The 15,851-nt window shown below is 39.9% G+C and overlaps 1 protein-coding gene across 1 annotated transcript in view; it reads left to right on the forward strand.

Moving 5' to 3' along the window:
* The window catches only part of LOC142481693 (Y+L amino acid transporter 2-like), a 61,075-nt gene that overhangs the window by 4,994 nt on the left and 40,230 nt on the right, over positions 1-15,851 (forward strand). The window contains exons 2-3 of the mRNA XM_075582961.1: positions 1,902-2,434; positions 11,278-11,403. Of these exons, the coding sequence (XP_075439076.1) occupies positions 1,921-2,434; positions 11,278-11,403 (640 nt within the window). The 5' untranslated portion in view covers positions 1,902-1,920. The remainder of the gene's footprint in view (positions 1-1,901; positions 2,435-11,277; positions 11,404-15,851) is intronic.

Consider the following 15,851-nt stretch of genomic DNA (forward strand, 5'->3'; position numbering starts at 1 on the left):
GGTGACGATAAAATGGAGCAGGCGAGAGAATACAAGACGTTCAAGGAGTTTAGAGGCAAAAGGCAGGAGGGAGAAAGGTCGATAGTTAGAAAGACAGGTAGGGTCAAGCTTGCTGTTCTTGAGTAATGGTATGACTGTTGCATGTTTGAAGGAGGAGGGCAAGGTACCATAGTAGAGGGAGGAGTTTCAAATCTGTGTGTGAGCATAGGGATTATAGTAGGAGCAAGAGGTTTTAGGAGATGGGGGGGAATGGGGTCAAGAGGGCAAGTGGTAGAGGGAGAAGAGGAGATCAACAGTGACACATCCTACTCTGTGACAGCGGAAAAAGAATCAAGGAAGGCAGGAGGAGAGTTAGGAAGTGGTGTAGAGTGGGAAGAGGAAACAGAGGGGATGTTCTCACGTATGGATTCCACCTTTTCCTTAAAATAGTCAGCAAAGTCCTTAGGTGAGATGGAGGATGAAGAAAAGGCAGCTGAGAGTGGTCTGAGTAGGGAGTCAAAGACAGAGAAGAGTCAGCGTGGGTTAGACTTGTGCGTGTTGATTAATGAAGAAAGGTAGGTTCGTTTAGCCTGAGAGAGGGCAGAATTGAAACAGGATAGCATAAATTTGTAGTGAAGGAAGTCTGCGAGAGTGTGAGATTTCCTCCAGAGGAGTTCAGATGAATGAGTGCAGGAATGCAGCATGCACATGTGGGAATTTAGCCAGGGTTTGGGGTTAGAAGGGTGAGAACGGCAGAGAGAAAGTGGGGCATATAGATCAAGAGAGGAGGATAGGGCAGAGTTGTTGTTCCTGACCAGGTTGTCAAAGTCTGGAGCAGGGCAGAGAGGAGAGGGAGGAGCGTAAAGTGGAATCAAAGCTAGTATTAATAGAGCGCAGGTCTCTGCAGAAACGAGGGGTAGATGGAGATGGAGACGGGAGAAGCGAGAGATAGAAAAAGAGATGAGGTGATGGTCAGAGAGAGAAAAGGGGAAATGGAGAAATCAAAGAGAGAAACGTTTTTAGTGAAAACCAGGTCTATGTAGTGGCCATCCTTGTGGGTGTTGGCTACAGTCTACTGTTGAAGGCCAAAAGAAGAGGTTAGAGAGAGAAAGGGGAAAGCCCAAGGGAGAGAGGGGTCATCAATGTGGCAGTTAAAGTACCCAAGGATAAGAACATTTGGAGACGAATTTAATAAAAAAAATTGTGGGCAAATTTTATAACATTCACATAATCAAATGGGCAAATAGCTGTGGCCGGCGGTATTGCAATCATGTGAACAAAGGTACGTGAATGTGCATCTTTTTAGAGTCGTGGATATTCACAGTTGAAAGGTACTCCCAAATTTTCAGCAATCTATGTGCCTATCTCTAATTAGTACCTATTGTTTTGTTTGTAATTAAAACACATTTTTCCTTTTCTTTACACCAGCTTAATTATATAAAGGCACCACATTCCATCACACTCCAATCCCTGGTATATTTATGGTTTTGGAGACAAAACATATAATAATTTTAAGGCCGTGGGATAAGTAAGCTTCATTTTCCATCCTCCCTTTGGCTGACTACAGTTGTAGATTTTATGTGTATCTCAGTTCAGAGAAAGGTGGGATATTGACAATCTGCACCAACGTCCATGTCTTGGTGCTTAAAAATGTACCTTTCTTTAGAGGTGTTTGTTTACAAAATATGTGTATGTTCTATTTCTCATCCATCATATGTATAGGCTGCTCTTTAAAGGGTTGATTCTGCTGAAGTATGGGGCCTTAAGAATTTGGGAAGTGCTATCACATCATTCATGTCACAGATATTTTTTTCAGCTGCTTCACTACAGAACAATATTTTGATGATGTTAACAGATTATCCTACGTGTGCTCATTTCTATACTATGTTTATTTCTATAAATATGTATACTGTTTTCATTAGGTAGTGAAAATCAGTGACGATGTCAGGACCCTGGGCTACGTTTTGCCACGAGCAACGTGATAACAAAAATGAAATCAAGAAAACAAAGAAAGATAAAGAATCTGTGGAAAATACAAATGACAAAATGCAGATGAAGCAAGAAATCACATTGTTTAATGGAATTTCTTTAATAGTTGGAAATATGATTGGCTCTGGAATATTTGTATCTCCGAAGGGTGTTCTAATGTACAGTGCCTCTTTTGGACTCTCCCTCATTATCTGGGCAATAGGAGGAATCTTTTCAGTGTTTGGAGCCTTGTGTTATGCTGAGCTAGGGACCTCTGTCATGAAATCGGGGGCTAGCTACGCTTATATACTTGAAGCCTTTGGTGGATTTATTGCTTTCATCAGATTATGGTCTTCCTTATTAATTATAGAACCCACTACACAGGCAATCATCGCAATTACATTTGCTAATTATATTGTACAACCAATTTTTCCATCTTGCCAGCCACCATATGAAGCTGTTAGATTGATTGCAGCAGCTTGTGTATGTAAGTATGAATCTTAATATAATAACTTTGTATTTTTACAGTTGAGTAGGACTACATTTAATGAGTGTTTCTTGTACATATTTGGATAAAACTGGTACTCATTTACTAAGTGCTTAAACTCTGATATTCTTATCTTTTTAATATCTGCTATATATTTGGACCTCTGCTGAACTTTAATTAAAGTTGTGATTTATAGCAGGTGTGCAAACTGGGGTCCGCGGCGGTTACAGGGTCCCTGCACTCTTCCCCAAAGCATTTAAATTAAATGCTGGGGAGCGTGCGAGGCTTCTGTAATTTACTTACCTTGGCATCACGTTATCTGACAACGGTTTCTAGGTAAAGGGGGGGGTGCACGAGCACTGGGGCGGAGCAGGCAGGGGACACAGCACAGGATGTTTGTGCACCCCTGATGTATAGGTTACTAACAGAAAGGTGCAGTGTCACTAAGCTTATTTATAGTTTCCACCATTTGACCTTACTTGAGTAATTTTGAAGGTTGATCTAAAAGCCTAAACTAACTGAACGTGTCAATTAAACACCTCTTTAATAAAAAAAAAAGAAATAAAAAGCACCTGCCACTTTCAATTCTCCCAACCTTTATTTTAAAACTTGCACTTGAACATCTAAAGGTCATTCAGAGTAGTGATGGGCAAAACCTTAGGCATGTTTGTAAATGTGACATTTATTGGACATTAGCAGCTTGAAAACAAATTTGCTAATTTTTCTAAAAGTAACCCCAAGCAAATCTAACCCTAAACAATCATCTTGTTAAGTTGTGGTTTAAGGAGCAAGTTTTCTGTATTTCAAATGGCAAATATAAGGCAGCTGCTCGTGGTGATCTGGCAATCTTTAATACAGGTGCAGCGGCCTTTAAAGCTCTCGCTGGCACATTGCAGCAGGACACACTCCCAGTAGACGACATTGTAATGGCATAAGCCATGGGGGAAAAAGGGGTGGGGATGATACACTATTGCACTCACAGGCACACGCCAGCTACAGCTGTAATGTCTCCAAATGTATAACCTGATAGCCATAGGAGTACAGCACTCTTCTTATGAGGCAGGGCTACCTAATAAGCTAAAAACTAGAATAGCACATACTTATCATTGAGTAGATTGTATTAATGCACATATTAAGGGGGGATGTTTTTTAAAAAAAAGGTGAACTTCTTCACTGAATCAGAATAGGGGACTTTTGCCAAGTGTGTAAAAAAAGATCACACACTCTAGTGGGGGAAACTATTACTATCTATAAATGTAAACTTTAGTCAAATTACTGTAGTATCATTATTAGCAATAATCACTTAAAGATATGTTATACTTACAGTAACTGCACTCAAATTCAAAAAAAGAAGAATCAAGACAGGATAAACCAAATATTAAAGATTTTACTTGAGGATGACTGGAGACAGGTAAGCCTAGCCATCACACATGTACTGTATGTATCACAGCAGACAAGATGTATCATATATGTAAATATCAGTGTATTTATGTATGTCAGTACGTATATATTTATTTATATAGCACCATCCAGGTACATAGCGCCTCACAGCAGTAATACACGTGACATAATAATGTAACACATAATGGGAATAAGCGCTTTCAGAAATTACAGTAACAATAGAAAAGGGAGTCCCTTCCCTGAAGAGCTTACAATATAAGTGGTAATTAGGGAGAATTTACAGAGACAGTAGGAGGGTGTTATGGTAAGTGTGTTTTTAAGGGGTCAAGGTCAGTTCATCCAGATGTATAGTATCGGCCAGCGGATCTACCTATATGCTTCATTAAAGAGGTGTGTTTTTAGATAGGTCTTAAAGGTGGAGAAAGGGTGCAACTCAGATATTTGGGGAAAGGATATTCCAGAGGTGTGGGGCAGTGAGTGAGAAAGGTTTTAGGCAGGAGAGCTCTTTAGATTCAAAAGGGCAAAACAGAAGACGGCCTTGAGCAGGATGTAAGAGTCGGGCAGGTGTATAGGGAGAAATTAGGGCTGACATGTAATGAGGGGCAGAAGAGTGTATAGCCTTAAAAGTGAGGAGGAGAATTTTACAAGTGATACAGAGTTTAATTAGAAGCCAGGAGAGGGATTTCAGCAGGAGAGAAGCTGAGACAGATTTAGGAGAGAATGAAGTGATTCTAGCAGCAGCATTTATGATAGATTGTAGAGGAGACAGGTGAGGGGCAGGAAGGCCGGACAGCAGGAGGTTACAATAGTTGAGACAGGAGAGAAGAAGGTATGGCATTAGAGTTTGAGCAGTGGAGGAACAGAGGATAGCGTGTATCTTTGCAATGTTGAAGCGGTACAAACGACAGGTTTTAGCTACATTGTGAAAGTGTGAGGAGAATGTGAGGGAGAAATCAAGTGTGACTCCTAGGCAGCGTGCTTGTGATACCAGGTGTATGATAGTACTGCCAACAGTAATGTAGAAGGGGCCAGTAGGACATGGGTTGTGAGGAAGTATAAGGAGCTCCGTCTTGTACATGTTAAGTTTACGTCGGCAGAGGGCCATCCAGGTTGATATAGCAGAAAGACATTCAAAGACTTTGGTCTGTACAGCAGGTGTAAGGTTAGGGGATGAAAGGAAAATGTGTGTGTCATCAGCATAAAGGGGATATTTTAACCCTAGAGATGGAAAAGGTAACCTGGTGAGAGAGTGTGTAAAGAGAAAAGGGGTCCCAGGACAGAGCCCTGCGGTACCCCCACAGAACGATAAACAGAAGAGGTGTTAGAAAACGAGACAATGAAAGTACGATGGAAGAGGTAAGAGGAAATCCAGGATAGAGGTCTGTTATATATCCCAAGAGTATGGAGGATGTGAAGGAGAAGAGGGTGGTCCACAGTATCAAAGGCTGCAGAGAGGTCGAATAATATGAGCAAAGTGTAATGACCTTTGTCTTTTGCAGTATTGAGGTAATTAATTATTTTGGTGTGGGCTTTTTCAGCGGAGTGAGCAGTGGAGAATTCAGATGTAGGGGGTCTTTGAGAGAGTAGGGGGTGAGAAAATTGAGCATGTGAGAGAACACGAGGTGTTCAAGGAGCATATAGTATCAGTATATAGTATCATTTTCTGTTTTGTTATTTGTCTTTTCTGTTACTGACTTTATTACTATGTACTGATATATACATCCTTGGTGCATTTTGACTGTCACTGATATTTACATCTATGATACATCTTGTCTGATGTGATACATACATGATTGATGGCTTGGCTCTAGTCCCTAGTCTTTCACAAGAAAATCTTTAATATTTGGCTTATCCTGGCTTGATTCTTCTTTTTTCGAGTTCTAGTTCTGGGGACATTTTGGGGCCTATTCAGTTTTAATAAGAACACTGCCATATCGCTTGGTTTGACATGTTTTAACCTCATAGTATGAAATTTGTGTAGAAACCTGTATTCAGTAAGATTTTTCACTTGGTAGATATCGTTTGGTACAAAAATGCCATACCGACCGACTTTGCAGTTGCTTTTTCAGAAATCTTACTGTGCAAATTTCCTCCAGTCAGTAAGAGCTGCGCAGAGATAGTTGCATTTCCCTTATAGCCCTGTTTTTATTTTAATTTAAATGACATAATATTGAAGCAGGGGGTCTCCGGAGCTGAACTGCAATAATTTCAGGTTCGGTGAGCCGCTGCTTCCCGAGGTACAGCCCTCCGTAGGGGGTGCCAGAATCTCCTGGAAGTTTAAATGTCCTGGTCACAAAACGCAGGAGAATTAAACTTGCAGAAGATACTGGCCCCCAAACTGGGACCTGTGCCTTGGGAAGCAGGGGTTCCCAGGACCTTAAATTAATGCGGTCCAAGTCCAGAGACCCTTTGCTTCAATAATATGTAATTTAAATAAAAATATGATGACATTACTTTAGCGACAAACCACTAAGGTAATGAAGGGATTAACCGCCACCACCCGGTTTGTTGGTGGTAGAGTGGGTGAAGGTTATTGGTGCCCTAGGGTTGGTGGCTAGGCCTTCTGGGAGGTATTAACCGATCCCTATCTTAGTGGATGCAACCGCTAAGGCAATGAAGGCATTAACTCGCACCACAGGGCCTAACCACCCACCCTGGGGTAAGTACCCCCTTCATCTACCCCATCTACAACCGGCACCACCACATAGGAATTGGCAAAAGTGCTATTTGGCTAATAGCACTTTTTACCATTCAAATAAATAGTACAGTAACAATACTATAAAATTAAAAAATATATATTTTAAAAAAATACACTAGCCATTTAATCCAGTGTTTGTCACTGTCATTATCTTTGCCCTTAACGGGGCACAGATAGCCACATTGGCAATCACTGGCCACCCTATTACCCTCCCCTCTACCCCAACAACCCCCAACCCCTCCTCCAACAAATACAGTATTGGGCATAAGCCCTATAGTCCATATCTGGATAATAGCACATTTATAGCCAGCAACCTTATAGTAAATAAAAGTAGTTATTAACCCTGCCAGGATGAAGACATCCTCATCATCTTCCTCATCCTCTTCCTTTACCATGGCATCAACATAAAAAAAAAATAGCTACTAGCCAGAAACCCCTTAATTATCTTAGCAGTAGGAAATTAAAGGGTTACCCTCTACCCAACGAGGAGGTCTATGCATTTTTCTGTGTGTTTATACTCACCTTATGTATCCTATTCCTGTATTTCTGCCTGTAAAGCATGTAATTAAAGTTAATTGCAGTGTAGTGATAGAAAGGTATATATTAGGAGGTTGACACACGGACATACCATAATTACCCCTGAGGAAGCAGGAAACTACCTGCGAAACGCATAGGGTTGCCAGTATCTGTAGAGCACCTGAATACCAGAAGTGACGTAGTACGCCGGCTGGAATTGCGGTGAGAGTCGCGATCACCGGAGGATGAGAAAAGTGCTCAAACTAGTCCCATTAAAATATACTCTGTCTATGTGAGTGTTACTCTGATTTTTTACATATAAAGTTGGACTTTTTAAGAAGAGGCTTCAGAATCCTTCTGTTATCCACAGTTGGAGCAGAGGAGCAAAGAAACCTTTTAGTGCCTGGGCGCAGGCACTTTCATGTAAGTGCATACCTCAACATTGAATTTGCTGAAGATTTCTGTGAACGTGCTTCACTATTTTTCTCTTTTTTCTTTCTCCCTTTCATATTTTGAGGTGCGCTGATTCTCCTGGACACATTTTCACTCAGAACTGGGAACAGTTCTTTTTCAAGCATCACTTACCCCATATTAGATTATTTAGTTTAGATCACATTGTATGTTGAGCACATCCTTAATTGCTATATATTCCTGGGTCAAGAGTTGTTTGTTTCGCAGTTGGATGTGGAGGATGAGCCTTCATTTCAGCATGGGTAAGAAACATATTTATTGTATTTTATTTAATTGCATATTTTTATGTTGCTCATTAATGGCCAATGTGGTTATCTGTACTCCGTTGAGGAGATAGACAACCACAGTGACAATCAATTAATGTTTTGGTTCATGTTTGTTTTAATTTTATTGCAATATATATTTTTCTTTCTTTTTTATGTTGCCCATTGGTTACCAATGTGTTACATAGTTACATAGTAGATGAGGTTGAAAAAAGATATACGTCCATTAAGTTAAACATATGCTAAATTTAGACAGCAGATAATTTATCCTATTTCTATACTCCCTTATTGATCCAGAGGAATGCAAACAAAAAACTCCAGTGTCATATCATCAAATGATATCTCATAAGGGGAAAAATAAAATTCCTTCCTGACTGCAAGAATTGGCAATCGGATTATTCCCTAGATCAACATTCTTCCCATGTTTACTTATTTATCCTTTCTAAAAAGATGTCCAACCTTTTTTTTTTTAACAAATCTATTGTATTTGCCATCACACTCTCCATGGGTAATGAATTCCACATTTTAACTGTAAAGAACCCTTTCCTTTGTTGCTGGTGAAATCTCCTTTCCTCCAACCTTAAGGGATGCCCCCAAGTCCTTTGTACTGCCCTTGTAATATTATTATTATTATTATTATTATTAATAATAGCAACATGTTCTTGGGATGAATAGTTCTTTTGAAAGCTCCCTGTACTGTATCCGAATATATTTGTATATAGTTATCATAGCCCCTCTTAGATGCTTCTTTTCTAATGGAAATACATCTAATTTAGCTATCCTCTCCTCATAAGTTAGATTGTACATCCCCTTTATTAATTCTCCTTCCTTTCTGCACCAACTTGGTTTAGCCTTTAGAAGTTTTCTAATATTATCTGTATTTACTATGAGTGTTTCACTGCTTGTCAAACTTGCATTTGCACTTCTACATCTATAACCCCTTATTTCCTCGTCTATTCTATTTAGTTCATTTCTGTTTCATTCCCCTCCCCTCCAACCTAGTTTAAAATTTCCTTCAATCTTTTTAACATTCTCCCTCCTAGCACAGAATATCCCTCTCCATTGAGGTGCAATCCATCCCTAGAATAAAGATGGCACCTCTCAGAAAAGGAGTCCCAGTGCTCTAAAAACCCCAAACCCTCCTTCCTACACCACTTTCTTAGCCATGCATTAACCTCCCTACAGTAATTTAGGTATTTCAGAAAATACTACCTTGGTGGTCCTTGCCTTAAGCTTTTGGCCTAGATCCCTGAAATAATTTTTCAGGACCCTCCATCTTTCTCTAACTTTTTAATTGGTGCCAACATGTACCAAGACCGCCGGGTGAATCCAAGCCCCTCCCAACAATCTGTCTACCCGATCCACAATGTGCCAAAGCCGAGCACCCAGGAGGCAACAAACTGTTCAGTTCATGCGGTCACGGCAACAGATGGCACTATCTACCTTCCTAATAATGGAGTCCCCTACCACCTCAATCTTTCTTGGTATCTGAGCATTCTGAGTCCCCTCTGTGCTGGAGGAACTATTCCCCTGGCTGCTAGAGGAATCAGTCCCCTCCAGCCTTGCCATTTCTGCCTTGACACTCCCAATATCTTCACTCAACACTGCAAATCTGGGGATAGCTGTGTCCCCATTGAGGGCATAGATAACCACATTGGCAATGGGTTTATTGAATACTATTTATTTTAAGGTATTGAAATGTCATTTTTATTTTATTTTGTAATTTTTATTTTATTTTAACACAAATGGGCAAAAGCACTATTAGCCATATTTGACTTCTAGTGCTTTTGCCCATTTGTATGTTTGGTGATGGGGGTAGACGGGTAGGGTAGATTCCCCAGGGTGGGTGTTTGGTAAAATACAAAGAAAAATCAACCGCTTAAACCTTAATACTCTGAAGTAATTTGTATAGTAAAACAATGGGATGCATTGGGAATGTAATACACGAATATAAAAAATGATCGAGAAATGATCAAAACAAAGAAAACCCTATTCTTGCACTTAACCATACAAGGTCTGTATTAACAATAGAATTAATAGAGTTTAGACAGGATAGATAATAAAAAATAGTTATAATCAATTCTTCTGAGAAGGATAATACCAGATAAAACAAGATAATACAATTTTAATTAGTTCATAGAACTCAAATAAGTGCACAAATAAATATATACAGTGAAGGTTTATAAAATCCCCAATAGTTGGGTAGGATACTTTGAGATCAGAACTTTATTGTCTAATATGTATATATTAATACAGACCTTGTATGGTTGAGTGCAAGAATAAGGGTTTCTTTGTTTTGATCATTTTTTGTGTGGGTGGTTGCCAGGTAGCCAGGGTTGCCACCATGTTGACGTGATTTTCTGGGGGAGATGCCGCTGCCACGTGGAGATTTACCAGGTAAACCCTTAGCTCCGAGATACGTTGCTGAAACCCGTTGTCTCCGGGTCAAACCCAAGTGGTGGAAACCCTGATGGTGGCGGGAGAGGTTAACCCCTTCTTTACTTTAGCAGTAGTAACTGCTAAGGTACTGCCCCCTCCCGGAACCTTCCCGGGAGGCCTAACCACCCCCGCCCCCACCACCCCCAGGGCAACTACAATCTTCACGCACCCCATCTACCACCAAAAAATAGGCATTGTTATTTAACCCCTTCATTACCTTAGTGGATAGACACTAAACAAATTAAGCTGGGCTGTAAATGTATTTTCATTACATAGGATTGAAGCAGGGGATCCCCAGAGCTGAAATGAATGCGGGTTAGCGTCAGAGACCCCGGGCTTCAATCCTATGTAGTAACAATACATTTTTCTCCTTGATATGCACATTGTGATTCTGATATTGTCAACCTGCGGATTGAGAGATCTGAATATGTGAGTTTAATCTGCGATGTGCATATCGAAGCCACCTGAATACCAGTTACTGACTAAAAAAAATGTGAGTTTGGGCATTCTGTGAGGCACTGCACGGCTTGTTTGAGGAAGAGTGATAACGATCGTTAAAGACATTTCCAAGCAATTTTAACAGGTATCGAAGCTGTCTGAATAGCTAGACATGAAATATCGCTTTGAAAGTGCTCTTACCAGGCGATAAGTCACATATCGAAGTTTACTGAATAGGCCCCTTTGTGTTTTGTTCTAACTTATAAAGGGAATTAGGGTCCCTTTTTAGTTCCTGTTGCATTATTACTTACCATATTTCTTCACTTCTTGACTCGGGTTGTGCTGTTTGATCTCTATTTTTGTGTTACTGTACCACTTACAACCTACAACACAATTAAAAACATTTTTTTAGCATGTGTAACAGAATTTTAACAACTATAACACCAACACACTGTATATGAAACATGAATTAATTGTATTTTTTTTTAATAGGATACCGTTTTCACATTAGTTTGTATCCTTTAAATACCTAAGATTACATAGAACTCATGTCAGTTTTCTTTTCAGTTTATAATACCAATGTCTTGTACTGTATTGTCTATATTTTTCATCATCAGGTACCTTAACATTTATTAACTGTGTCCATGTGAGATGGGGAACAAGAGTGCAAGATGTATTCACATACGCAAAGATCTTGGCCCTCCTTATGATTATATCAGTGGGCCTTGTTAAAATAGGGCAAGGTAAGAAAATCTTCCATTATTTGTGTTAAAATACAAAACCTCCCTTTTACATTGTTTCCTAGCACTGGTATTATTTTAATTTTGACAAATTATTATATTCTGTGGTGCACTGTATAATTGTTATTAGTTGCAAATACTGTATGTGCATGGAGTCAAATAAAATACATTATCAGTCATATACAGAACAGAAAAATGTTAATGACAGAGTGAAAAATAAATGGCCATGAGCAGCGTGGGATATTCATTGTACAGTATATGAGATAGGAGTGATACAGGCACATTGATTTTCAATGAAAAATATATGTATTACGCCAAAGTGAACCAATGTTTCAGCAGCCTTTGTCAATTTGAGGGCTACAATACAAACATTAAACACACACACACACACATATATATGATACAGTACACTGATCTCTTCTTCCGGCGATGATACACTGAATAAAGCAGGCAAGGGGTTTACTCAAAAACAGTGCATTAAAGCTTGGCTAACACGGTACTGATACCTCTACATCAATATAGAGCCTGCAGATATCCACAATAATAAAAGTGCATTCATTAACAAATAAGTCTGAAATTCATGCAGAGTAAAATAGTGAAAATAACTTATAGGAGATTTTGTTTGAAGTCTACTTCAGAAGATACAAAATAAGAACAGTGTCCACGGTGGTGGGAATTAACCCAATACTGAAAGGAAAAGAAATGATCTTCTATCAAAAAATGTTACATTTAGTTGCTCATTCAGTCCCCCGCTAGTATTAGTCTGCATTGTGTGAATACAGTAAGACTCTCACTTAGGAGGGCTGTGTCCCTATCCAGCGCCCCTCGTCTAGGTGTTACGGTCTCTGTGCCCATAATCCTTAACGCTGAGACTGGGTTTCTATATTTAACACAGTGCTGTACTAAGATTGTAGGTTCAGTGCCCTTTTTAATAATGCTTTTATGCTCTGTAAAGCGTAATTTCATCATCCTGGCAGTCTTCCCAATATACAGCAAACCACAGGGGCACTTAATCATGTATACTGCATGCTTAAATTCTTTGTATATATCATATGAATACTTTTGAAAATCAAGACTATACATATATAAATATATTTAAATTGGACAAAAATAAACCACTAATTTTACACTTCCAAAAAAATCATAAACCATGCATCAATACAAATAAAAAGTGCGTAGAAAAGATAAACTCAAAATAGAGCTACAATGTAGAAAGATATATATTACCAGTCTGACCCCAAGGCCAAAAGATATTTGACATTTCAGGCAAAAAAGCTGTCCCTTTATCAAGAGTCTCACTTAAACATGAATACTTTTGTCATTAATAGTAAAACAAATAAATGGTTCACCAATATAAGTCAATTAAACACTTTAGAGAGCTGTCCTTGTTTAACTAAGATTGTACCTACCCTTCCCATAATGGTGGGTGCAGTTTTGTGTAATTGGATTTTAGAAAAATGCCACTAATATTAGTGAAATAAATGATTGGCTTACTGTAACAGGGGACTCATCCCTGTTCACAAATGTGCCTCTAATACAGCAGTGTGGTGGTTAACTGCTGGTAGGCAATTAACTAACACCACCTGGCTGATTACAGGTGTTAGAAAAAGCCTGCCTCTGAGACAGGAAGGGAGACTCCTTAGTGCACAACTGGGCTGAACCAAGGAAGGACAGATGTCTTGAGCGGCAAGCTGACAAAAGACAAAGGGGACAAGATTCTAAACTTGGAGCTGGACATTGACTTAGCACACAAGGGTGCAGATCCAAGAGAGCAGAGAAGCTTCCCCTACAGCAACCAAGCTAACAGATAAGACTTTTCTTATAAGACTATTATCTATGTCTATCTATATATATGAATGTTTCTATGATTTGGGCTGGTGAATCGCTGGGCTAACCACGCAGTTAAAGAGAACTGGATCACAAGTGTATATATACTCCAGAGTGGAGCGGATTTTGTTTGCTGATTTACATGTTTGCTGTATTTAAAGCAACAGGCGCAATAAAGCCTTATTTTAATTTCACCTTAAAACAGTCTCCATTGCATTCCTCTGAACACGTCTCTTACACTTACCATTACTAATACCATTGCACCACTTATTGAGTAGTAGGATAAGGCTGCGTCCTCGCTAGCGCTGAGCGCGCTCAGCTGGCTGCGCTTGCCGAGTTTACTTTGTGGAATGTGAATTCTCATGTCCCCGCTCACACGGACCGCGCACGTTCATGAGCGGGCACGCACGCTCTCCCAAGCTTGGCGCTTGGGAAGTAAAAAAAAAAGTGTGTTTGAAGTGCGCTCAATAGGCCCCCATGCTTCCCCCCCCCGCACGCGCTCGCAAAATTCGCAGGACACTCGTGCTCATACTTGAAGAGTTGGTGACATCACCACTCACGCATGAGAGCGGTCAGCACCAGCGGGGCCGCAGCCTTATATTGCATATTCCACTTAGGTGTTACTAAAAATGGCTTTGAACTTTTTAATTATTAGCCCACAAAACATTTTAGTATTGAAACTGGTAATTGTAACTCTGCCATCAATACAAATATGATATTATACATTTCATATTAAAGTGGGAATTAACTAATTTTTGGGTTTATTATTACTTTATTTACTGCGCTACTTTCTTATATTAATTATGCCATCAGGAGGCAAAAATCACAACTCGTTTGCTGCTTTATAATGGAGGTGAAATATAACTCAGTAAAAGAAAAAACAATCCTCGCCCGACTCAAAAGGAGTTGTTGCAGTGAGATAGTGTGGGAAGGTGCAGATATTGGTGCACAGGCTCTCATACCTTTTCTCAGGGTGCTGGCGTCTGGGCTGGCTGGTGATGTAACCATTGAAGGTGGAATAACGGGTGCCAGGAACTTTGTTGCACAAACAGGATAGGTTTAATTGACAGTTCTATCTCATACAAACTTCTTCCCTGGGGCTCAGGCAGCCACCCATGGCTTATAGTTTCCAAGGGGGATTGGAATGTGCACTCCATTTACTCTGAATGCTTGGATTTAATTCCAGACCCCTACCAGGAATATGTTCAGGGGTGCACCTTCTTTCGAGGCTCCTATTACCCATCATCCTGTGCAGATCCCTGTAGCCCCTACAATGGGGATCTGGTGATCATGGGCGCGGAATTGGCGTTGGAGCAATCCCAATGTTATACTCCCCCCAGTGAGTCCCTGTTCTAGGGCTCCCAGGCCATGAATCACCATGCACTTTCCTCCTGTAGCAAATGAGTAGAAACCTTTATTCCACACAGCAGTGGCACTTCTAAGTTAAGGGGCACTTTTCACTCACTAGAAAACAATAAAGGTGATCATACTCTTAAACATAAAGTTGCACATATAAGACTAACACATAATAGGGTGAGACCTAATGAATATCTCAGCTGTGAAAGAAATCTGGACATTCCCATCAATAGACCACAAGACATTTTCCCTCACAACTGTATATATCAAAGCAGAAAATATTTAAAAAAAAAAATCTTATTAATCTGCATAATGTTTTGCTCCAATCAGTAATAACAAGGTTGTTCTTCATGTTCATTTACATCCGCCGCAGGCTGCTAAACAAGGAGTGTGTTTTGTTTATGCAGAAAAACTGAAAAGAGTGTCACACTCAGACACAATCTGATACATCGTTCGGCCTAGATTGACCAATTAGATTGCTCATTAGCATGCAAATGAGTATGCATTGCTTAAGTACATATTTAAAAGCGTTAAAGTTAATGACAGTACACCAATGAGCATGCAAAACAGTAAATATCGACTAATTAGATATGAGTGTTCGATTCCTCAAGCACTGATGAACTGCTGTAACAACTCAATAATCTGCACATTTTGTACACCTGCCTCATGGTGTCTGTAAGACTTCTATATAAACCTTCACAGTTCCCTGCTACTTCACTTTTCTTCAAAATGGAGCCCTTTGACCTCATGCTGCAAAAGCTGGTCTTCCTGGATGAAAGATGCAGATAGGTTTGGGTTGCATTTAGCTAATAAGTTAGTAGCACACCTCACAAAGTAATCATTGAATGCATTTGAAATATTAGTGGGATTTATCAGAGTAATATCCCCCTTAGTGATATTATTTGCTTGTTGATGGCTAGAAGGCTGGAATATATTGATGATAACCTTCCAGAAGTTAGCGGGGTTTGATGTATTCTGGGGAAGATTGTAAGAGTAATGTTGTGCTGTTGCATGTCTTGTTTGCCTTGTGCACATTTTCCGCAGGCATCTGTAGTGATTGAGAACCTTGGTAGTGCCAGTTACTTTGTAGCTTTTCCACAGGGCACCCTGAAATGGCAGAGTGCTAAAAGGTCAGTTGTAACCCACGGAAGGTGGGCCCCCACCTTATTCTGCGTAGTGGAGCATGGGTATCACAGAGTTTTAAGAACTCGGATTGGAAATAGTCGAGTGCAGAATCAGGGTCGGGAATTAAGTTGATTCTGTACCAA

Source organism: Ascaphus truei, chromosome 2 (assembly GCF_040206685.1).
Source record: "Ascaphus truei isolate aAscTru1 chromosome 2, aAscTru1.hap1, whole genome shotgun sequence".
Lineage (NCBI taxonomy): Eukaryota > Metazoa > Chordata > Amphibia > Anura > Ascaphidae > Ascaphus > Ascaphus truei.